The sequence below is a fragment of the Lycorma delicatula genome, chromosome 1, assembly GCF_047948215.1.
Source record: "Lycorma delicatula isolate Av1 chromosome 1, ASM4794821v1, whole genome shotgun sequence".
NCBI classification, from domain to species: domain Eukaryota; kingdom Metazoa; phylum Arthropoda; class Insecta; order Hemiptera; family Fulgoridae; genus Lycorma; species Lycorma delicatula.
In genome coordinates this window covers 174,015,634-174,042,127 of record NC_134455.1, presented here as the reverse complement: position 1 = coordinate 174,042,127, position 26,494 = coordinate 174,015,634, and the positions used below count along the sequence as shown (strand labels likewise).

The 26,494-nt window shown below is 28.7% G+C and overlaps 1 protein-coding gene across 1 annotated transcript in view; it reads right to left on the bottom strand.

Moving 5' to 3' along the window:
• LOC142317711 (zwei Ig domain protein zig-8-like) overlaps positions 1-26,494 on the bottom strand; it is a 342,158-nt gene that overhangs the window by 32,022 nt on the left and 283,642 nt on the right. Inside the window, exon 5 of the mRNA XM_075354258.1 lies at positions 22,722-23,018. Within this exon, the coding sequence (XP_075210373.1) occupies positions 22,722-23,018 (297 nt within the window). The remainder of the gene's footprint in view (positions 1-22,721; positions 23,019-26,494) is intronic.

Here is a 26,494-nt window from a genome sequence, read left to right as displayed (position 1 = left end):
AGAAAAACTTTTTTTTTACAGTACTGGTAGTAATATCATGAGGAGGTTTACCTGGTTTCTGGACGATTACTGTGTCGGAACCTTCCACTTAGATCGGAAACACTTTTTCGGAGGATCTCATTTAAAAGGTCAGCTATATACCGGATGCTGTCGTACGGAAGCATTATTAATATCTTATGAGTGATAAATGAATCCCTGGGATGGAGAATCCTTAATGTCTCCTTTGCTTGATTACTCCTTGCACCTCCGATGTTGAAAAAGGCTTAATTGGTAGACAGGGAATCGAATTATCTAGAAATTCAAGTATTTAAGTTTCATCAGAACCCTGGATGTCTAGCGGTGAATAGACCTTGCTCAGATGAGACGGAAATAGTTTGGCCTTTTGGAGTCGCTCCAAGCTCACGTCCCAATCGAAGCTTTCAAGGAACGCGCTGTAGATAAAGCCCACCGGAGATGCTTGACGGCTTTCCATAAAGAGTGCCCTCCACTATACAGGAGGAAGGATTGTCAAGATACGCCTTGAATGTTTCATTTCCAGTTGATTCCAGCAGTTCTTTTAAACTGGGTGCCGCTCTGTTAAAGGAATACTATCTTCAAGCCTCCTAAAGCATTGCTATCTTCTTCTATGCCATATATAAGTAATGAGGACCATCACCTCCTTGGATAATCTGTAGCTTCTCTTTCTTCATATTTCTCTTCCAGTGCCAAGCGACAGGTTCCTTCTTGCATTTTCTGCGGTTAAATACTACGTTGTGTATTTAACATCCCTTGAATACTTCAACTTTACAGGTACAACAAAACCTTCCTTGACCCAGTTAAGATATATAATAATCGTTCTTATTACTGTGAAGAACCGAAGACCCTTTTTTGTTTATCAATGTCGTGCAGATTGTGATTATGACAGGTGAGTTGTCCGATGTCACCGATATCACCGACAGGTGATGTGGTTACGAACAAGTATGAATTTTAGGCATAATTTTTTCTAATCAAAGTATAGAATGATGACCCATCCAAGGTCATAAAAAATTCAAGTAAGTTTGTCACCTTTCTTGTGTTTTATAGCCATTTTGTGTGTTGTAACCCGGAGATTTCATTAAGGCGCAGGTCGACAACTTAGCTCTTTAATGTGCTCCCACGAGTAGTTGTAAGTCTCAAACTCCAATGATTATGTTCCGCGTTCCAATCGCCCGCCGTCGTTACGAAACGGGAGCAGAGCACCTCGAAGAATTTCTCCAAGTGGCCCGCTATCTAGATGGTTCGTCTTATACACAGAAAAACCTCCATGCCGAAAGTAGTTACGATCATTGAAATGGGTTTCAGAGATCAGGATCGTATTTAACAATTTAGTAAAGATCGCAGTTGAGGAAGGAAAGAAATTCCTTCCTTTGACCAGCAAGATATTTGTTATTAAGTGAATTATGTAATTTAATATGATTACCAATTGTCAAAGGTATTACTATATCAAAGATCAATTAGCATTATTGTAGTAATACAAGGTAAAAAAAAATTCGATAATGCAATTAAACGGAATGACGACTATTTATATATTTAACAAAAATTTTATTGTTTAAGGCATATTGAATTTATTTATTAATATCGACTTCTTCAGAATGTTATTATGTGTTTCATTTATTTTATTTGTGATTTTATTCATTTTTTTCTTGCGAGCAAGAGGATGAATAGCGCTCTGTAGATTTTTACGTAATGAATTAAGAAGTTCCATCAGGGTAAGCCGTACACATAATTGAAAAAGATTCGACTTTTAATTTGTAATAATATTTTTATAACACTTAGGTCGGTGAAGTCACAGAGGAAGAGAAACATCTAGGTAGTTAGAGGTAAAACAGACTGAAACTATCTTGCTGTCTTGATATTTTTTTTGGTAGGGCTAATGCTAGTAATTTTTTATAACTGCTATTCATGAGTCAAAAAACTATTTGCTCATTTGTAAAAAAATTAATAAAACCACCTTACAGAAAGTACTAGATTTTTGTGCAAAATTAAAGTGATATATTTCGTTTATATCAGATAACCTTGAACTAAAGTTTAAGTGACTTGGTGAAGAATAAGAAAAAGTTAGTTTTAGCTTGTTACGGAAAAGACAAAACAGTAGTGTGTTCACTTCAAAAATATGAATGTGAAACAAAAATTCAACAAATGAAATGTGTATATAAGTTCATAAAACAAGAGTAGCTTTAAGTTCTTTTACTTCATCAACAGCTGAAACAATGGTATTGGATATGTTTTGCGTTTTTGACTGCAGCGCTAACAGTTGCTGGTAAACATTTCTACCTTGAAGCAACTGTAGTCCACACAAGGTGAAGGTGAAAACAAATGAAGTCAAGTATGCTAAAGTTTTTACTTCATTCTTTAATTAAATTTTTTTCATATTACTAACCAAAAAAAAAAATAAAACATATAACATTAATATAAAAATCACACAAAAAATTAATTAATTATAAGCCAATTGCACTACGACATATACGACATTTAGCAAAAAATTGTTGACTTTATCTAATATAAAAGCACACATTCACACATTACCGATCAAACTGGGTTGGTCAGTTAAATTTGGTAGACAAAATACACATTTGAAAATTCCTAAGAATTTTAGCAAAATCCCGCGTAACCTTAATTTTTGTTTTCTTTTTTATATACTTTAATATTTTTATCTTTTGTGTTGTATCCGATATCATTACTTGATATGAATTTTTTATATGACCTTATTTAAATAAAATATGAATTAAAAATTAAATATAACCTTATTTGGAAGAAAAATTTAAACCATCAGAAAGGACTCTTTTATAACAACTTCAGCGCTAGGAAATACTGACAAAGAAATAATGAGAACAGTTTTTGTTAATTAAAAAGAAGAAAAGAAACCAAGAAAGAGATCCTATATATAAATACATCTGTTTTATTAAATAAACGGAATGAATGTAGGTTTTTGCTTAGATAGACAAATGTTTTAAAAATGTTTCATGCATCATTGAGAATTTATAAAATATTTGTCATTTATGAAAGATGAAATTCAGTATATTTTCTATGAAACTTTTTGTTTATTGATTTAATTTATATGTATTTTTTTTTATATTCTACTATACTTATTGCAAAACATTTTCGTTAACATACGGTCTCCTCCAATAAACACTGAGCCCTTAACATTTTTACCAATCTCCTTCACTTTTTGTATGTCCTCTCTTCTCATTTCTATTCTATCACAGTATTAATTAATTTTTTTTTTCATTTCTAGATGTTAATCATCGTGCAAACCGTGGTTATTACTTTTTTAATTTTTTGTACCGTGAAATAACTGCGCATGATTACAAACTAATTAACGAGAACTAATCAAAAATGTAGATATACCTATTAAATATGTTTCATGTATTATAAATACGATTATATAATAAACAAATAAAACGCCTTCATAAACAAATATTCTTCTAATCCTGAAAATGTATTACGTTTGCAATAAAATAATTTTATGTCTCTTTTTCTCAAATTTATCGATTTCAGTTGCCATATAAATTCCATGCCCCTTCTCAAAGGTTTTGCATGATATATGCCAGAAAAAAGAAACTAAATACGATAGTTGATGTGAAGATGAGGAAGCTACTATGAATAATTGGAGAACTAGTAAACAATATATTTAATAATCATTATATATTCGATTCATATGTGAAAATGAACACATTTAACTGTAAATATTATATTTTCAATTTATATAATATAGGTATAGGTATACATATGTAGTGTTTATAAAAGCCGTTTCAAGAATTCTGGGTATGGTCTCTCACATCGAAGTAAAAAAAAAAAAACCTGATAACACAGTTGCATTACTTTCCCGCCACGCGGCTTTTTTCTGATGCGTCGTGGCTTAGACACACAAACTCACACAACTTAATTTTAAAATATTTATAAATATTTTATTTAAATATAATATTTTTTTAAATTTAATTCAATGATTGTAATTAAAGCGCGCGCGCATACCGTATTTCACTCACGCGGGTATTGCGGTACTAGCGGTCACTTTACATACTTTTTTACACTTTAAATATTATTAATTTTAAAATTCTACCGCTCACCTAAGACGTCACAAAATATCGGACGGCTAAAACAGTCATACGTTAATGCTAAACTAGGTCTTCTTGTGGTGACAGGAGAAGTATACCCCCTAGCTGTTTAGATCATTTTCTGGAATGGGGGTGCGACTTTGCCAAAATGTTTTTGCAAAAATTATTTTTTTATTGTTAACCTAGTTTAATTGTATTAGTATTTTTAACTGTGCCGAAGAAAGATAAGATCTTAATTAGGTGAAATCTTGAGATGCTGGAGTGACCTTTCTGTACAGCCTCACCCCCCTTGACCTTTTAAGTTGAAAAATTAATAGCATAAATGCCCTGTATATAGAAGTATACTGATCAAGTTTAGGCAAAACCGTTCCAGTACTTCTGGAGATATAAGGAGTATAAGACCGAACACATACGTATATACGAACATCTGGAAAATTTCAAACCGGTTTTCTGGTTTTTTGGGTTCATTAGGTGCCAAATGTAAAAATCTGGTAAAACCGCATATGCCCAAATTACAATATTTTTCCTATTAAAGCTATAGTTCTGCTATAGTTTAGACGGAAAAGTAAAAGACTATACATCATTATATGTCCGGAAACGCTTAGTTTGCCGACTACCAGCCATTTTGCATTTTTAACATAAAAATGTATTTCTGAGTAATGGTTAATTGTGTCAAGCTGAAAATTTGTACACTGGTACGGTACCTAGAGAGAGGTTTACTTTTCTAAGAATAATAAAACTGATTTCTGTATCCACTTAAAAATGGCGGTCATGTAAACTTTTTAACTAATATCTTTGCTATCGCTGATTTATTTAATTGTTATGTTTACAAAACCTATTAAGCATTTTACGACAAAGGAAATGACACCTTTTATTCAAACGCGTTTATAAATTATAAACTTGCGGCAATAACTCTTGAAGTGAATCACTCTGGAATAAAAAAAAAACACTTTTAATTTCCTACCTAATAAAATTAAATAACTCCACACGATCTTAACTGGAATAATTTATTAATGTTATCATGTAGAAATGATAATAAATTAATATGACAATATTAAAGTAAAATAAAATATTATTTATATATTGAAGATATTATATTCGACAAAGTGCACTAAACATACATACATACATATAATGTATAATGTATGTATGTATTTAAAGAAATTATATACTGTTTAATTATATAATGTTTGTTAATTGTTAATTATTTAATTAATAAAATTTTTGTTAGATTTATCTCAGAATTATATGAAGTAGTAATGGAAGTAACATTGGTTTATGATGGAATTTTTTAGAATAAAAAACTCTCCGTTTAAACATGAAACAAGTAGAATTGTATTATTTTAGTATAACTAAATATCCTAGTTACCAAAAACAAATCTAATAAATTCACTAGAATGTGTAACGCAGCATTAAAGTATGAATATTCAGATTAATAACGGAAATGACGGAGGAATAATGGTTTTCTCATTTCAATATTAATAAACGGAAATCTCATAACTTGTAATTTAAATATAACAAATCACTAACATTTTTACAAACGTAAACCTATAAATTCTACTATATTTTTATTTCAATTCATTACAAATCATACCGATTAATTTCAAGAAAAGCCAAAGAGAAAGCTTGATACTAATGTTTTTGGTTAATTAATAATCGAAAATTTAAAAAAAAAAACACATATTTGTGTAGTTAGTATGAATAAGATTTTTTAACAAATTTTAAAATAAAATTTATAGTTTATATAGGTAAACTAGGTTATGATGGATTTATTGATAAATCTTATCTACAAACATTCCTTGAAATGCTTACAATAGTTTATTGTAAACCGGTAACTTTATAGACTCATGAAATCATTCATTTATTAGAATAAATTATTATCAGTTCGAGAAATATCTAATATGAGAATAAGTAATTTATAGAATCATCAAAATATTTAAACACATAATTTAAGGAAAGAAGCAACAATATTAGTCTTTTGTCTTCATTAGTACTGAATTCGTATATCATCAAATTAAATTTATGATTTTATTAAAATAATAACATTTTTTTTCTGTATATCATATACTTATAAGTACCTAATCATCTGATTTGGTGATTAAACAACTACGCATATTTCTATATTCTACAATCTTTTGTATTCCACAAGTATTCTTAATTTCAATAAATAATTTTAAAAACTACCATTGCTATTTATGGTAAGTAGAGGGTAAATTAAATAATTTTTCCTTTAAAAGAAATTAATGGAATAATTTTGATGTAAGCTTTAGTTTCGTACATATGGGCCAATAAAATCAATAAAATTATTTTGTTAAAATTAACTAGTAATTAAAATTTACTATTTTTTATTGTGAAACGTAAAAAAAATTAATTTGGTACAATCATGAACCTGGTTTAATTGTTTTACCTGACGTATGAAATAACAAGATTGTATGTACATATTTAGTACCACAAACAGTAATTTACAAACACCGCAAATACAATATACAATCAAAATTAGTACAACAGTATGTTACTAATTAGGGCTGATTGACCGTCAGTAAATTAGAATTGCGGCGGGAGTTAAATGGTTTTACGGTATGAGTTTACGAGTATAAGCGGTTTCTAATCATAGGATACTAGGCTTCATATCCACTAAGAACTGTAATGTATCATTTTTTATTGCAAAATATTGTTACAATTCTTTTCGAACTTACTGAGCTTTTTCGAACTTTACTAATTAATTGATCAATTATGATTGCAGAGAAAATTTGTATATACAAAGTTAAAAGTTATTATCGTAAAAACGTTGATCAGTTGCACGTTTTAAATAACCACAAATAAAATATGAAAAATATCATTATATATAATTTTATCGTGCTTGATTTAATATAAGAGTTTAAGAAAAATTTGCATAAATTATGGATTTTGTATTTATTATTTTATTATATATACTTCACTCTCCATTACACAACAATAAAATAAATATCCTCTCTTAATTTATTCACAAATGGTAAAAGGAATTATGAATTTTAAATTTTAAATTACGTATATCACTAATATTGATCGTAATTATAATTTGTTTAATATTTATTTTTCAAGAGGCTTATTATTTTAAATCTATTTTATGGTATAAAATAAAGTTCAATATCATTTAAAATAATTTAACATGAAAAGTGGTTAAAAGCACTACAACCTTCCATGAATATTTTCCTCTCACTTAATTCTAAATAAAATTATTTTGCTCACTTCATTTTTCGTTAAAATATTATTTATTCAGAGGATTACTCAATACTTTGTTTAGTTGATAAATAATTATGCAATAAAAAATTTAATTAAAAATACCAAAAATAATATACTACTGCAACTATACTTATTTAATACAAATTAAAATAAATTCCATATATATGAATAGCACTTAAATTATTTTATATCTCAAATAAACAGGAATTATTTATTTAAATTTTTATAAAAGCATTACTTATTTCATTTGTATAAACTATAGAAAAAATTATAAAAAACCTGTTTCACCGTTTAGAAATTTAATGTTACATACAATTTACATAATTTAATTGAAATATAGCCTAATCTTCACATGATATAAATGTTATTAAATATTAAAGTTTATAATTTATTCCTTTTTACCTTTACGAAAATTGTTTCTTAGTCACTTTAATTAATTGAACCCCAAAAGTAATAGTAAAAAATCAACAGAAAATATATTAAAATATAAAACATTTCTATAACAGGGATTGAAAATAGTACTGCAGTATCGAAAACACATAGAACACACATCCCTTTGGTTTATTTTTATTATATTAGAGCAGGGCAAACCTCACATTAACTGAAGTGAAGTGTAATAAAATCATGGATATATGATGAAAATTAAAAAGGATATACCTGTATAAAAATTACTAAAAACAAAAATGGCAAAATAAAAATAGTTTAACTAAAAGAACACTACTGAATTAAGGGGATATAATGATACTTGATTGAGAAACAATCATACGTCGACCTAATCTTGATACAGTAAATTTTCATAAATTGAAATATTAATTTATAAGGAAATATCTTCTATTCAGTCAATGAAGTAAGTGTAAATTCAATAGTATAATTCAAAGATGGAAATAAAATTATTAATTCTTGCATTGAAGAATTGTGATAAAAATGAAGTAAGGTGAAATCGTAATAATATTTGAATACGTCCATTTAATTTTATCTATGAGTAAGCATAAAACCTTTATAACTTTACAGGGAATATTAATTCGTTTTTTTTTTTTTATTTAGCTATAAGATTTCAATATGAAGAAAAGCATCTAAGAAGTCCCAAAAATAATCCGAAATTCTGAGTGAAGTGAAATATGTAGTACGAATGTAGGCAATGCACAGTAAAACTAAGGTAAAACAAATGGGTTATGACAGTTACAAAGAGAGAAAAGTAACTACAATTAAGATAGGTGCAGCAGAAAAAATTTTATAAATTTACTTCAAGGTATTTTTTTCTCGAAATTATGCAATTTTTACCTCTTCCTCCACAACTATTGGAGATACCCGTATCGAGTACTGAAATTTCTACTGAGTAGTATTTTAATTATTTAAACAAATTTAGTGTATTACTGATTAAACATTTTCTGAGCTTCTCATTTTCAGTGTAAATTTTCACATATTTTGATACATTAAAATCAGTTGGTGAGCTTTATTTCCAGTAATTTTGTTTAATTATAAACTTAACAATTTTTTTCGTATAAATTATGTTTGAGAAAATAAATATGAAATTTTGGAATTTTCACATTAAAAATAAGGATTAAGATTATTTGAACGGCAATCACTTTTTTGTTCATTTTTGAACGTAAGAAAAGTAAAACATCAGAGAATTACGAAACACTATACGAATCAATCAATCAAAATATAATGGGCGATACTCGAAAAACTGTACAAAACCCCATAACATAGCAAGGACAAAGAGAAGTGATTAGTTATTGTGAGAGGCTGATAGGATATATAAATTAACCGGTTTAATTCTTTTTATCAAATCTAATTTAAAAAACATGTTAAGATTAAGACTGAAAACCATATTTTTCTCAGTTCATCTCCAGTTTTTAAGAAAAATTTGAATTGTTTAAGTTTTAGAAAGTGATTCAGAAATTAATAAAAAAATTATCTAAATTTTCTCCGATGATTATTAAGAAACTGATTAGGTTTTTAATTAATCAGTAAAGATATAACGCTACTGATGTAAATAAAATAATGCGACAGACAATCTTCAGACTATTTATTAATGTAGTAATAAGGAAATATGATATACTCGTAGTATCCTAATTATAAAATGAGATTTCTTTTACGACTGAAAATTCAAATAATAATGAAAACAAAGCGATGTGAAATTACTGAGTGAAAAAAATTTTACTTTAAGGGGTAAATTGCTTTATATTTTATGTACATTACATTCAATATGGTCCGCCACAAGGCTTAATTATTAATTTCCTCAGTACGTAAAATTTATTATCAACTCCCATTTTTGAAAACAAATCTTCATTTTAAACCTTGGACATTGTTTATGAAATTTGGTTTTTTCACTGATTAATAACGCTTAATTAATATAAAGAATTTACTTTTCTGATTACAATTTGAATTTTTTTATTAAATATACATATTAGTATTTTAAAATTATTATAAATATATATTTATAAAATAATATTCTTATATAGATTATCTTTTAACTTTTATAATTGTAGTCAAAAATATAATATTCTTACCTAATTACAATACCAGTTAATAAGCAATTAATGAACATAGGTTTACTACTTATTCTATCAATTTTTTGAAGAAATTGGAATTATTAGAATATCGCTTTACGTTATAAAATTTATATTTTTTTTCTGATGATATCATTTTAATATGCATTAGCAAAAAAAGTGAACAAAAACAAGTAAAAAATAAGTGGAATAAATTTCAACGGTTTTAAAAGAGGAAAAGATAAATAAAATAAAAGAGGTAAAAGGAACAAAAGATTAAAGAATAACAAATCGTAAGGCAAGCTAAAGAGAATTAGGTTACAAACTGTTTCATTTTTTTCACTAAAGAAAAATTTTAATTTTAATAACCACCACTCTCTGTATCTTTTTAGCGACTTTAAGTTCCAAGCATATCATCCAATTATAAAGTTACATTTTTCTTTTCTCTCACTACCACTCACTCGTTCTATATATCTCTCATTCTATTTCCCCCCCCCCCCTTTAATCGCCCTCTATATATATATATATATATATACATTAATACATATGAGTTTACTTCTAGCAGTGACACCAATCTACCTTCATAAATTTTTCAATTTAATTGTTAACGTTGTTGCATCATTTAACAAAAAATTATATAAGTATTAATAATATAGAAAAATTATATTGAATTCTGTTTTACACATACTAATAATAATCAAGATATTTTTTCGGTTTTTTCATTTAGAATTAAGTTCTAAAAACAACATGGTTTTCAAATTTCAGTAACTTTTTAAAATTCTTATTACAATTTAAACATGAATATTTTAAGTCTGGATTAAAATCTGCTTGAAACAGTTTCGGGAAAACCTAGAACACAATAAAAACATAGGAAAAAATTTCTCATCACAAATTTGGAAATAAATAAATTTCATAATAAAATCTCCTTATTAAAAAACTTCAGAAATTAAACGTTTTATAGAAACTTGATTATTTTTCTGGAAATTCTAAAAGTTCACTTACTTCACCATTCTACATCCTTTGAAAGTAGTGCTAAATGCATTTTTCAATGTTCTGATCATGGTCAGGTGTCGCAAAGTTTCTGTGCTATTTATTAGTATAAATTGGTAGCCCAAAATAATGTTTAAAAAAGCCAACAAAAAAAATCATACGAAAAGCCTAAACACCTCGTGGATCTATATCCACGGGGTGTTTAGGCTTTTTCCGGGTTTTAGGTTGTTTCTTTACTTCTTGAAACATTTTGTTGGGTTGCATTAAAAATGAATTAATGTCTAATATGTAATTTTTCCCGTCACTGTAATTTGTTCTTATTTAAAACGGGTTAGAAGTTATTTTTTCTTTTAAGATTTCAATTCCTAAGAAGAGCGAGTTGAATTTCGTGACAGAGAATCTATTTGTATTTCTGTGCAGCCTTATTTACTTGGAAGCACCCGGAACTTAACACGTGCGTTGCTATATCTATAGTTACTGATTTTTTCAAAGTTTTTATATCATAAAGTACACCTTGCTAAGTAAATACCACATCATTACTGAAAACTAACTTCCTTTATAGCAGCTAAGGCCAAATGCTATTATATTTTGTTGTCCAATTAATTTTTATCTATTCCTTTATTCACCAATTTAGGTTTTTAATAACAGTCCATTTTCTTTAATAAAAAAACCCTAACCAAAGATGAAAATGATGTAGCTTCTATAATTTACTGTAACCAAATGGTGTTCGAATACAAGCAATAAATAGGAAAAAGAAAAGGTGGAGTATAATTTATATCTCTCAGTAAATAAATACTCAAAAAAGATGCAGTTTCTATTTTCTAAGCGTCCTCAGTACATATGCTTTGAAGGAAAATGTTTTTATGACCAACATACTAACTGATTGTAAAGTGTAAGAAGATCATTTTTGAAACCAAAAAAATATATTTACTTGATCTCAAGAAATATTTACGTTTATATTCGTAAAATATATACTGCCTGGGTCAAAATTTATCAATTCTTTTACAATGTTGTTAAGCCAACAAAACTTTACAGTTACCGTCACATTCTTTCATTTACCAGCTATTTAATTGTTTTTACACGACTGTCAAAAATAAGTGTAATGTATTTAGGATGCATATATGTTTGTTTGTTCCACTGTAGCAGCTCAACAGCTAAACCGATTTAGATGTATGACCCCGAGTTGATATCCTTTCGTTTCTAAATTGTATTGCAGGTATTTCTCAAGTATATATATATATATATATATATATATGCAGGTATTTCTAAAGGAAACAGAAATAACCTGGAAACTGATTTCAGAGCTTCTCCCAAAACGATTTGTTATCGAGATACAGCTAGCGAAACATTTCACGCAGATTTCAATTCCCCCCTATGAAATTTCAGTATATTAAATTTCAGAATACTATTAACTTGATGGTTTATTTTGTTTTTGACATGAAAAATTGAATAAAACAGGTTCCAGAAATTTGTCTCAAACGTGTAAAAAGTTTTTCCGAGAAAATTATTTAATAAAGTATACGATAAACAAAAAAGAAATCAAATTTTATTAATAACAAATTAAAAAAAAAATCTTATGAATTTGTAGTTTGAAGTAAAAACAGCTAAATTTGTAAACAGTACAATACAATAAATTTAGTTAGTAAAATAAATTTGAATTAATTAAAATATTTTTAATTTACTTTTAAAGTACACTTATGTACACTTTAATACATACTCATTAATCACATACACTGTTTATACTTTAATAATTTATTACATGACTGACCAAAAAGGAATGAAATGTATTTAGGATGTATGTTTGTTTCATCGTAGCAACAGCTGAACCAATTTCGATGTATGAACCCGCGTTGGAATCCTTACGTTATCGGGAGTGTCATACGCTAAATATAAATATGCATATATAAAACATAATATTGTTGTTGTCGCGAACTGGTTGGTTATAGATGCGTGCTGTATTCGATTTAGTTTTTCAGTTATTTCGTTTCGTTATTGTTGTTCTGGTTGTTTGTTGGTTCTTCCGTTTATTCGATTTTCTTTCTTTTTGTTGTTTTGTGTTTATTTTTTCGTTTTTGTTTTACCATAACCTAGCGTTGCTAGATTATGTAAAATTTGTTTACAACATTGTTTACAATTGACTGAATCGATTAATTTTGTTTTATTTGTTATAATTTTCTTTGTTTCATCAAGGAATAAAGATCATTAATAAATAGTTGTTGGACTATGACTGAACCAGATCACACTTTGGAGCGTGAGGTCCCTTCGGAGTGCAGCGGGACTGATATTGCGACGGAAATGGAGGTGGTGGAATTTCGGCGAGAGGAACTACTTAAGGAGAGGTGGAGAGAAACCAGGGAGAAAGGCAAGTGGACTCAACGACAGCGACAGGATACAGTTTCGCCTGTTTCAACCGCTGGAGACAGGATACGAAAACCGCGACGAGGAGAAGGAGGAAGAGCACGAATTAGCGCCGCTCATTGTTGACTTGGAAGGTTTAAGTGAGGCGTTCCGCAAGGCAGACGACAAAAATACTAAAGCGATATTAAACAATTGCAACTACGCATGGGCAAAAAATAGACAAAGTAGCAGAATACAAGTCAGAACTTTCAAACAAGAGCATGATGGTTCAGAAGACGGAAATGGTGACGCAGACGGAAGATCTGGTATTCCTGACGCGCTGTAAGGTCTGTGAAACAGGAACCGATAGGCTGTGAGGTACCAACCCAAACTCTCAAGAGGGTTGGAAATAAAGAATTGCTAAGGAAACTGGAAGAGGGAATCAGCGATGAGGAAATCCCCACATTGGTTGCAAACCACTAGGGGGAAAGACAGTTCAGGATGGTACGCATGGCGGAGAGTACGTTGCTTCCCTCCTTCTCATCATGAAAGAGAGAAGCAACGTTGTGGTTCTTCATGATCTAAGAGAGCTGCGCAAGGGCAGAAGAGCAGGACAAGCAGGATGGCGATCAGGGTCAAACCATATATGAAAGTATGTGTTTCTGGTGAGTGAGAGAATATATGTGAGACTATTCATGATTAAAAGATTGTAGTCAGAATAATTAAACCTAGGCGTGACATAAATATGGGAAAATACCTCATTTCTCTTTTAAAAAGAAGATAATTTTCCACGGTGGATTTGAAATAGAAAATTTCAAACTACATTTTAGAATAGACCAGAGACTATATATTAGTTTATTAATTTTTCATTTCAAAAAGCTTCCTTTTTTTAAAAAATAGACATATAGAATGAATTTAACCATATTTATTTTTAAAAAATCTGTATTGCTTTAACAATTGTTAAAGCTTTATCATGTAATTAAATGGATACCCATTATTTTACATTACTTTTTACGCTTGAATACAAAAAAAAAACATTTGTTTTAAAAAATCTAGCCAACTCTCTTCAAATTTAGCCTAAATAACCTGGAAAATTTAAATATTGTTACGCTACAGAATGTAGTGAAAATAAGCAAAACCTCAACAAATAAAGCAGTTAGACTACACGAGGTAAAATACATTTATTAAAGTAATTCAAAATATTATATTAAAACAAAATTATTCCGGAAAGAATTAAAGTATTGAGTGCAGTAAATTTACCAGTTTTGTGAATGCTTAATTAATTGAAAGCATGCTCTATTACTGAGGACAACAAGTGATATATTTTTTTTCTGGAGATGTATTCCAACTCTGATTTGGTGTAAGTTATTATTGTTTATTTAATTAACCTTACACGAAAGGTTTTAGTTAACTTCTGATACTTAATTAAATTTTAAACGTTGAACAGTATTCCCAATATATTATTCCTCAAATTAATCTTTTTTTACTCATGTAAAGTTAAAGTGAACTAATTAACAGTACTGATTATCTCATTACCAAATAATTTATTTTTACTTTAATATTATGTCTATTTAGCTTAACCGAACTGATAGAAGATATTAAAGAATTTTATATTCATCTGTTGTTGTCAATTTCCATGAGAGAATGTTAGCTTCTCGACCTTGTTTGCTGAAGAACCTGGCTTTGAACCTCAATCGACAATAAACTTTTCAAAAGCAACACGTTTTCTCCAACATATTTCCATTCATAAGCTTTGTTTTACGTAATTAATTAATTAATAATGATAAAAATTAAAAAAAAAAATTATATCACTAAATTACAATAATGAAAATCATTTGAAACATTTTTTCTTGTTAACGCATTAGATATAATACTAGTACTTATATTAAGTACTATTAATAATTTTAATAATTAATATAATAATAATATTAATAATATTAAAATAATTTTAATTATTAATAATATTTTACTCCTTAAATTTAATTAAAAAGTAAGGATTTATTTTTTTCTGGAAGCTATTTCTACTTGCATTATTTTTATTACGCTCTTACCTATTTTACAAGAGATAAATATTAAAAATTAAACAACACGACTGCAAAAAAAAATCATTTCTGACAAACATCGCTCTTTAATTAGGATAATAACTAATATAGGAGGATAATTAAAGAGCGTGCAGGTGATGATTTTGTATAGTATTTATTTTATATAGATATGGTATATATATATATATATATAAATCTCCTGTCACGATGTATATTCGGAATAAACTCCAAAACTACCGAACCGATTTTGATCAAATTTCGTATCTATCTGTAATTTGGTCCAACTTAAAAGATAGGATAATTTCTATCTCAATTATTAACCTTAATATTTGTTATTGCAAATTAAATTTTTATTATACAACAATAGTGTGTATTTATTGGTTAGTTCTATGAATTCCTAATAGATGGCGATTTACGTTAATTCATCGATACAACTCTCTAACATCGTTTGACATCAAGGTAGCGTAGATGGCGTTTTTTCGATTTCTAGATAATACATTCTATTCACGTCATATTTGTTTATGTTCACGAGATAACCGTGTTATTTTAATTTTTCGTGAATGATTTTTATAATTATACTGTGTATTGTGTTATAATTGTGCAGTGTATCGTTTAGATATTATAAATTTTAACAGAAAAAATAATAACATAAACTTTATAGGTAATATTTTTGGCTACCACCTCAAAAACGTGTAAGTATTTCTTGCTTTCTTTTTATTTTATTTTTTATTTTTTGTATTTTATTTTGACTTTTTAATCTGTTAATTGTTAATTAATTCATTCATTAATTTTGATCTAAATTATTTTTTTAAATAATAAATATTATCAATTTTTCTTTCAATTTCAGTATAATGCCACGGAAAAACTAACCTTAACAATGCGTGTAGCAAAGATGCACGACGCATGCGTGTTAAGAGAACTCATGAATTGGAAGAACAAACTGCAGCAAGAAACGCAGCTCAACGAATCAGAACAGCAGAAATTCGTAGACAAAAATCTCGAGAACAGCGTGATGAACGTCTGCGTCAAAATATCTAAAAACCGTGTTCGGGTTTTACTGAATTTAATTTTTTAAGAAGTGCGACAATGATTCTAGCAACACAGCCCCTGCCATTATTACTGTATATATGACACGACTGCTTGCACCAACCTCTAGGTTACTTACCTAAAAAACATAAAATAAAAAAAACAATTGACTGCGACGGGAAAGGCAAGCAAACATATTTAGCGAGCGAAGCCGCGAAGGGGATGCTAATATATATATATATATATATATGTGTGTGTTTAAATAAATTTAAAAGATTTGAAAACAAAATTATACTATATAGAAACGCCATACAAAATCTTCATCTTATCCTCCTATATCAATAATTATCCTATTATTTGTCAGCAATGATTTTTTTTTTGGCAGTTGTGTTTTTTAATCTTTAATATTTATCTCTTGTAAAAGATGTATCACTGGTTGACCTCCGTAATAGAGCATGCTTTCAATTAATTAAACATTCACTAAACCGGTAAATGTTCTGCACTCAATACTTTAATTCTTTCCGGAATAATTTTGTTTTAATATAGTATTTTGAATTACTTTAATATATATATATATATTATATCGTGTAGTCTATCTACTTCATTTTTGGAGGTTACGCTTATTTTCACTACATTCTGTAGCGTAACAATATTTCAATTTTTAATTTATTTAGGCTAAATTTGAAGAGGGTTGGCTAGATTTTGTTTTTTCAAACGAATGTTTTTTTTTGTATTCGAGCGTAAAAAGTGATGTAAAATAATGGGTATCCATCTACTTACATGATAAAGGTTTACCAATTGTTAAAGCAATACAGATTTTTTTAAAAACAAATATGGTTAAATTCATTTTATATGTCTCTTTAAAAAAAAAGGAAGCTTTTGAAATGAAAAATTAATAAACTAATATATAGTCTCCGGTCTATTCTAAAATGTAGTTTGAAGTTTTCTATTTCAAAATCATCGTGGAAAATTATCTTATTTTTAAAAGAGAAATGAGGTATTTTCCCCTATTTATGTCTCGCCTAAGTTTAATTATTCTGTCTACATTTTTTTTAATCATGAATAATCTCACACATGTATTCTTCACTCACTCACCATAAACACATACTTACATATACGGTTTGAAAGTAAACTTGAACAAATGTATATAAAAGTCGATTAAAAAAATATTTATAACTCATTTGAAGTAATATTTTACATTTGAAGTAATATTCATCCTACAAAAAATTTTCCCAGTTTAGATATTTTTTATCCCGGTTTTGAATCATAATATGAAAATTAACAGTAAGGTCAGATTTTTTTTTTATACTTTAATTCAAATAAAATTAATCTAATTTGAAGTTTATGTTGAATTTTTAGTCTGTTCTTTTTAAATACTGGAATGTGTAAACGGTTGCATAAAGTAAAACTGCAAATAGGAAGTAAAGAAATTGTAAAAAGGAAGCACTACAGCTTTAATTAAACTAATTCTTTAGAATAAGGAATAAATATTACTACACTGTTACATAGTGGTACAGAATCTCCTAAAATATTTTAAAAACTTAATCTCATATATTCATTTGTATGTGTGAGAATTTATTTAAGTATAAATTATATCTTGAATAAATTATATCTCATAAAGTACTTTATCAAATTATTTTTTAGGCTTCCCAACTAACCAGGGAAGGACCTGGACCTTCGCGTGTTTGTTATTCTCATGGTTATGGGATAATACTAAGAAAAATTAAAGGGTACAAATTTTATAAATACCTAAAAAAGAAACTAAATTACAAAAGAAAGAACAAATTAACTATAATAACTAAAGACACGGATTTTTGGTGCGGAAAACTTCACAAATCCACCCCTAAGGGGGCTCCCCGACTTATGGTTTAAAACCTTCCCTGGGATAACACGAATGTAACTTGAAAAAAATCGGAAGGTTGATTCTCGAGAGATGCTGTAGCAAATGGACAGACAGAACCCACTAAAAAATTTCGCATTTATATGTTAAAGTTTACATATCTAAATTATTTAAATTCCAGCTAACCTTAATAGAGGAAAAGCAGAAAAATCTTGTTACAAATATTGTCAGTAAAACATTTCCGAAGACAGAAGAAATTCTCCCTTGCAAACAAAAGTACGTAATACGAAAAAATTGAAGCTGAACTTCAAAAATAAACCTTTCCAAGTTTATTTTACTAAAGGATTTCTGTTTTGCATTAGGATCTAAACGTTATGTTCTTATAGTTTATATATTTATATATTATATATTATGTACGTTATAGTTTATTATATAGTTTATATAGTTATGTTATAATAGTTTATATTATTAGTTTATATTAAACCTCACTTATTGTAAACTAAACATCAATCCAAATATTTTAAACTCATTTCTTGCGTGTAAATTTTTTTATCCACCTTATTTGTAATTATTCTTCATATTACAATAAATAATTTTCTAACATAAACAGTGTTACACACTTTGTTAAATTTGTTTTCTTTTTAAAAGGTTATTTCAGCGTTAATAAATTCAGCTCATCCATCAGAATTAAATTATATTTCTAAATTTCAACTGTTTACAAAATGATAAAAGAAAAAAAATCTGTATAGAAACTTTTTCCTCAAAAGATTTCTAGACCTTTTAGTTAGTCATTCATATACATAAAATAAAAACAACACCAATTATGAAACATTTACAAATAAGATACGAAAAATTTTAGATAATTAAGCTTAAGTTTAAATATATAAACGAGTATATACTGGTATATATGTGTTTTCAATAGCCAAAATTGAAAAAGTAACTTTCGCAGAAAAAGCATTCTCATAGAAAAATAAAATAAATTACGTATGTAGAAGAAAAATAACAAAAACTACGTGTCGAATACTAGAGAATGAGGTTAACAGACAAATAAAACTTTCAAATGATCAAAGGGTTGGTCACCCAAATGTAGCAGTACAGGAAGACGTAGATAATAAAATAATAATAAAGAAAGTCTAAAATTATCATTGTTTATAGTTAGAAACGTAATAACAAGTTTGTGGACTACTTATGGAAGAGGTATTTAGTTAAATAAATTACGAAAAAAAGAAAATTTACTGATAAATTATCCACTAGCAGAATAACATAAACTTTATACTTTTTTAATATTAAATAGTACATTTAATTCTACATTATTGTAAGATTCTGTAATAACATATTCCCCTTACTAAACAAAGGTGGCTCTTTGTTTTAACAAGTGTAGCACAATGCATGACCTCAAAATCGTTGATCGAAGTGAAAATTAATTTCGTAAAAAACTAACTCTTAAAAAAAGTGTATTTTTAGAAACCTTACCTGTAACGAATTAGGTTTTGTAAAGCTACTGCAAGTAATTAAATCAAGAATGGGAAAACGATGAAAAGGAGTGTTTTAATTAGAATAATTGGGATTTAAAGAATCTAATTCTTGATTCAGCCTTCATATTTTTCTTTGTTTTCTTTTCTATTATTTTCGTGACAAAAATAAAGTAATCGTTAAGAACATTTTATGAAACTAAACAAAATTTAAACAGAGTTTTTATACATACATACATATATATATATATATATATATATATATATATATATATATATATATTTAAACATGGACTAATGAAAATAATATTTTTTTTTTAAATTTAACAATTTCACTTTAAGATTTAATTGATGAATCCAAGATAACAAATCTCAAATTCTTTTTTAATGCTAAAAAATAATGTAACAAAAGAACTTCTAAAAAAACACAAGAGTAGGTATTGGACAGTAGTTTGTTCTTTTTTTTACTACAATATTTTTCGCCATTTCCCAAAATGATTTTTTGTTTGTAGATAAATATATATATATATGTGTATATATATATATATATATATATACACATATAAAATATAAAAATTTTAAGCAACATTATGAACCAGTAAACTAGATTACTAAAAGTTTTTTTCCTACGAGTATGTTCAAGAATTCGTATAATAATAAAAACACAGACATTACTATGAGATTATAAATATATTAGTCATTTTAATATTTACTTCAAATTAAGCATTTAACTGTTTGCCGATAACTAGCAAAAGTGCAGACTTTATTCTTTAATTCATGCACCACACAAATATCTTTCGTCACATACTTTATTTTTATTAATCTTTCTTTCTTTAATCAAACAATTAAATTAGGAAATTTCTTTCACCAAAAATTATTTTATTTATTTTAAATATAAGGACAAACTAAGATGGCAATGTTATAGAAAACAGGGCTGCTCGAAGATTAAAACGGCTGCTGAGATCTATTAATAGGGAGACATTTAGAAAATTTCTAGAGAATTTTTTCCCCTTTGCAAAAGCATGATTACTTGCTATGTAACGCCACAAAGGACTTCAAGAGACCAGTACCTTCGTTCCCACTTTGAAAACTTTGGAAGGATCGTGGGCTCGGAGTTAAATGAGAAAACTGACATACTCGCTAGCATCTTGGCAAGGTCTTTCAGCTTTCTGCCACATGGGAAGCTGGTTAAGAGGAAATAATTGAATTCCTGAACAGCCCTTTTCCTATTCGTCTTTCTGTAAAACGTATTTCGTCAGCAAATAAGTTTTGCAAGTAATCAGGAAAGGAAGGAATCCAAAGAAAGCTCTTAGGTATTACTTTATCATTAACAAAATATTTTTCATGCTTCCATTCAAGGCTATACAATATATGTAACTGTTTAATGAAATTCTTCTGAGCTTCACGGGGAAAATAAGGTATCGCAAATGGTAGTGGTTCCGAAACCGAGTAAACCGGTACATAATGTAGCCTATAAGCACAGTACTGATTCTATCGAAGGTATTTGAAAGACTATATCTTTGGACACTATGAGTGACTCTGGTGGAAGGGCGTTTTATTCCTGACCATCAATTCTGCTTCAGTCGTGGTCACGCAACGATTGTACAAAGACAAAGGATTATCAACGTCATCAGCAAGTGCCTAGAAGAGATGTATTGCTCGACTATTTTTTATAGAAGATAGGCAGGCCTTTGATAAAGTTCTCCTGGTGTGGAAACGAGTCTTCCTCCACAGTGATAATTGATCATATCCAGTTAACTGGACAGATAATTCTTCCAAAATAGAATTATACGGTATTCTTTGATACTGAATCAGGTGTTCATCAAGGGTAGAACTGTTATATTCTCTATCTTCACAGCGGAACTCCCGACTCCGAGAGGACATCATAGTTGCACAATTTGCGAATTACACAGTAGTTATGGCTGTGGATGCTGACCTTATCGTAGTTTCTGTATCGTATTGGTACAACGTATTTGTAGCTTCTGTATTGGATCTGATTACTGAATGGCTATCTAAATGGAAGTGAAGGTTAATCCGGCTTAGTCTACGCATGTTACATTTGCGATGAGGAGGGGCGACTGCCCGCAAGTTCAACTTAATGGCGTTTTCATCCTGTATGCTAACAGCGTGTAACACATAGGACTGCATTTGCATCACCGTTTGACGTGGAGGCTTCACGTTAGAGAGAAACGGAAGCAGCTTAATTTCTGAGAGAGGTAGTGGTTATTAGACGGGAGAGTGCAGTTACCGTTATCCAACAAGCATTTTTACGTAACAATCCGATTTAAACCTACGAGATCCAACTTTGGGGTATAACAAGCAAGAGTAATATTGACATTGTACAGCGATTCTGGAATAATTATTGAGAGATATAACAGAAACGCAGTGGTTTGCGAAAAACACACAAATACATAACTATCTGGGAGTTCCAAGCGTTTGAGAGGAGATGTGGTGATCCTGTACTAAAAGCAAAGTGAGGCTGAATAGATAGATGAACTGGTTAGAAGTTAAACTTCTGGATAACAGCGAGAATATTAGTCGCATGAATCGGCTGCTCGTATTGGTTCAGTGAAATTCTTCGAGATTTGGGGTGAATCAGCTGCTTAGGATTTTATGCATCATCAAAATGTTTCGTTTCGTTTCGGCATTTATTTTTGTTGGTTTTATTTGTTTATATTTCACTGCTTCTTACTTTGGTTTGTTTTTTTGTGATTCATTTTGAGACTGGTAGAAATAATTTTTGGGGTTTTCTTTTTGTTATGATCTGGAATTGATCAATATTCTTTGGACGCATTATTTATTGTATGCATTTGTTTATCTTTGTAATACATTTATGTATACTGTATAAAATATGTATATATATGCATAAAATGTATTTAAATATGATACTTTGACAAATTTCAGTTGGAAACACTCTTTGTGTCATTTAAGTTTTGTAAACAAATCTACTTACTATTTCGGTTATACGGAACTGATTCTAAATAAAATAACTTTGCTGAGAAAATAAAATTATCTCAAATATTAACATCGACATTTTAAGATTAATTAATCGGTATATTCTATCTGCACTTTTTAAAAGTACTGCCTTTCCGAGACTTTGAAGAATAGTTATTAAGGTAAAGAATGTTCAAATAAAAATATTAAATTATTCTGAATATGGAAATTTAACAAAAAATAAATAAATAAAACAGATAAAGGAAAATGATCCATTCAGAATCAATACATACCGTTAAGTACGTGAACATAGACTGATGCTGGTTTCGCATTTGATGGTAAGCATGTATAATTTCCAGAATCATGAAGTGATGCTTTTGTGACCAGTAGTTTACTTGTTGTACCCGATTCTGTTTTCTCTGTTTCTAGTGAAATTCCACCTCTAGGTGAATCAAAGTCAACAACACTGGCCCCCTGGTACCATAAAACTGATCCTGGTGGGGTTGAATGTACATTAACTGAACATGTTAAACTGATAGTGCTTCCTCTTTTAACATAAACTTCTTCTGGACCGAATACAACTGCTTGTGCTGCTGTAACAAAAGTAATTAATTTTATAACCTTAGTAAATTTTAGGAATACAAATGATTTCATCATAAATTGAAAATATATAAATTCGAATTAAAAATTTTGAAAAATATCATTTATAAAAAGGAAAATCCTTCACTAACCTTGTACAACCTGCTAAGAGTGAATACTTTACTACATTATTTTAGATTAAAATTTTATCTGTTATCTTAAAATTACTTATCCGAAAAATTAGTTACTAGAGCAAACAATGTTAGATTAGTTCAAAGAAAAACGAAGTATTATACTTGTGAATCATACAAATAATAGTTTTTAAAGAAATTGCTTATTCGTACAGTATTTAATTTATCACAAGAATAGTGTATTTGTTGGTCTACATCTAATATTACATTCAGAAGAGATTTCATTACTGGTTGCTGTAAATAACTGATCCAATTAATTTTATGAAATATCTTCATCATTAATGACTATTTATTAGGTTTTTGGTTAGAAACATAACAGTGAAATAAAGAAACATTAAAATACATATTAACTACTCTGAATAAAATAATGATTAAGCAGTTTAAAATAACCTTAACGACTCGTTACCAAATTTAAATCAAGAAATCACCGATTGTTTCATCGATGTACATTTTTACCTCGCACATTATAGATATCATTCAATTACAATTTCTTATTTTTCAAAGAATATGGATGTCACCGCAAAGCATGCAGTTGAGGAAATGAATAACTGCATTATGAACAAATTTACAATCAACCCAAAATGAGATTTAATTAAAAGCAATCTTACGAAAAATAAGTTTTTAATTTCATAGTCTAGAAAAAAGTTAAGAGTTACTTTTAAGGAATTAGCAAATAATTCATTCCACGGTATTGAATGTTTTAAATTTACATGTTATCGAAACGTACATTTTAAGTACTGCAGAGCAAATTTGACAACAGAAACTCGCGTTGCCATAGCAACAGTCATATTCACTCATTCTGAAAGCTATCTGTCATCAGTCATTTGTCATATCTAAAATCAAAATTAAAAATTCAAAACTAATACGTAATCATAATGATAGAATACTATCCTTGGGAAAACGTTTTTTTTTTTTCACTTGACATGAACTGACGCTCGTGGATGGATTTTTATTTTTTTAGCTTATATCTCTAGTGAAACAGTGCACTAATACTGAATATTTAGAATTTTTATTAGTTCATTTTAAGATAAAAATTTAATCATAATGGTTGAGATATTTTACTTGTTTTCTTAAATCATAAACTTTTAAGTATAATTCGATAAAACTTTTACAAGGTTTTTAGTTAAATACTTTGATACTTACAAAGTTTTTGATAAAATAATAAAATATATTTCTTTTCTTTAACGATGGTTTTAACTTTAAAAAGGGAAAAATATAATGAAAGTTATACTTAACTGCATCTGAATCTGTTCATTAGATACAGATGCAGTTAAGTATAATTTTATAAAATAGCAGTAAAAAAAATACATCCATATATATGTATTTAATATTATATTATATTTAATAAATATGAAATATATATATTTCATTTCGTATAAAAATTAATAAATTAAAATAACGTAAAGCATAAAACAATACAATAATAACTGCTGTCACTGATAGAAGAGATTCAAAAAACTATTACAGAGATGGAAAACATGACAATCTTAGACCGACTGACGAATAAAATTAATGAGTAAAGTAAATCAATTATACAAATATATTCTGACAAATCTATTTTATTTGGTAAAAAATAGAATTACCATTTCTAACAGTCTCATTTAGAATCTGTAATGTTCATTATCAGCACTTAAAGGAATTAGTAAATATGAGTACTAGAAAAAAAAAAATTGTACGGAGGAAATGTGATGCTGATTTTTTAGTTCATCTATCGGTAAGTTTAGTATACTCTTCTGAGTATAATGAAATAGGTATAATCCTATCAGACAAATAATTTCAGGCTTATACGAAATTAAAAATACATTCAAGTATCAAATGTATCGTGAAATTATTTATATATTTTTTTAAAAATTGTTCCGCTTCTAATAAATAATCATCCCAGGCTAGTAGAAAAAGTTATTGTAATTGACAGTCGCAAATTCAGTAACTAGTTACAACATCAAATTTTTCCATTAACTTATCTTTTTACTATGTAAATTCACAGAATGTTTTATCAAATCAAAAGTAATTGAAGAACAAAGACCATAAGGTACGAAGTATTATATTATGAATTATTCATTTAAGTCTTAGGCCTTAGACTTGGTCAGCAAGATTTGGCTTGATAGCAAAATTTTTTAATGGCCAGGTTATTTAGGATAGATAAGACATCATAAATTGTCAAATTTCAGCAGTGATAATATCCAAGAAACCTTAACTGAAATTTTAGAGTGGCTCGAGCCCCTCGTGCTATCAACAGTGTACTGAGCTCCTTGTCATATATCTCGAGTGAATTATTTGCTGAGAATTTTACAACGCCCGCGTTTCATCGCGAGTGAGGACTGTAATGCTAAACATGTTTAATGGGGCTCATGACTTAAAACAATTGGGGATTGAGCTTTAAAGGATTGCATCATCAACAACATGCGTCTCGATATGATCTACCGATTACAGCCGACATACTGGCCGTCGGATTTGACTAAGATTCTGGACCTACTAGATTTTTATGTAACTTCCGGTATATCGTCTCTGTACACTTATGAAAGGATTAGTTATTTAGTTAGTCACACGAATCAACCTGTGATCATTCTTTTGTCCTACTCACTAGAGGAACGATCGTAATAAAGAAGAAGAAATTCTCTATCTTACACAACAGTAGGACAGACTAGAAGTTTTATTGAAGCAGGATGAACTGGTCGTACTGGTTGGTCAATGTTGGTCCAACTAAGTTTCTACTATGTTTTGCAATCTAGGTTATACTTGCAGTCTTAGTTGACTGGTTGAAGGTAATGGTCATGCTAATAGTCATGAAGGTAATGGTATGGATAGTTAAGGTAAATCAAGGGAAATCGACTCACATGACTTTCGCGACGAGAAGAGAGAACTGCCCAGGAATCTATATAAATGGAGGTTACATTCCGCGAGCTGTAAGTGTACGGTATTTAAGAGTACATCTAGATCGTTGTTTCACATGAAATGATCTCATTAAAGAAACAAGGAAACATATAGATATCGAGTTTAAGGAGCTATACTGGTTATTAGGCAGGAAATCGCAATTATCAAGCTATTTTTCATAAAGTGATTCTAGAACTGGTTTGGGCATACTGAATCAAACTCTGGGATACAAGTACCAACAATATACAGCAAGTACCAGCGTTTCTAAATAAATGTGTGACATGCCACACTGACGCCATGGTAATACAGAACAAAATAATTTACGAGTACTTAGGGTTACCGTGTGTTTGAGAGGAAGTTGATCGATTTGAATCTAAGCAAAAAATAATACTTAGCGGCCACGTAAATTATCCAGCTGTTATTCT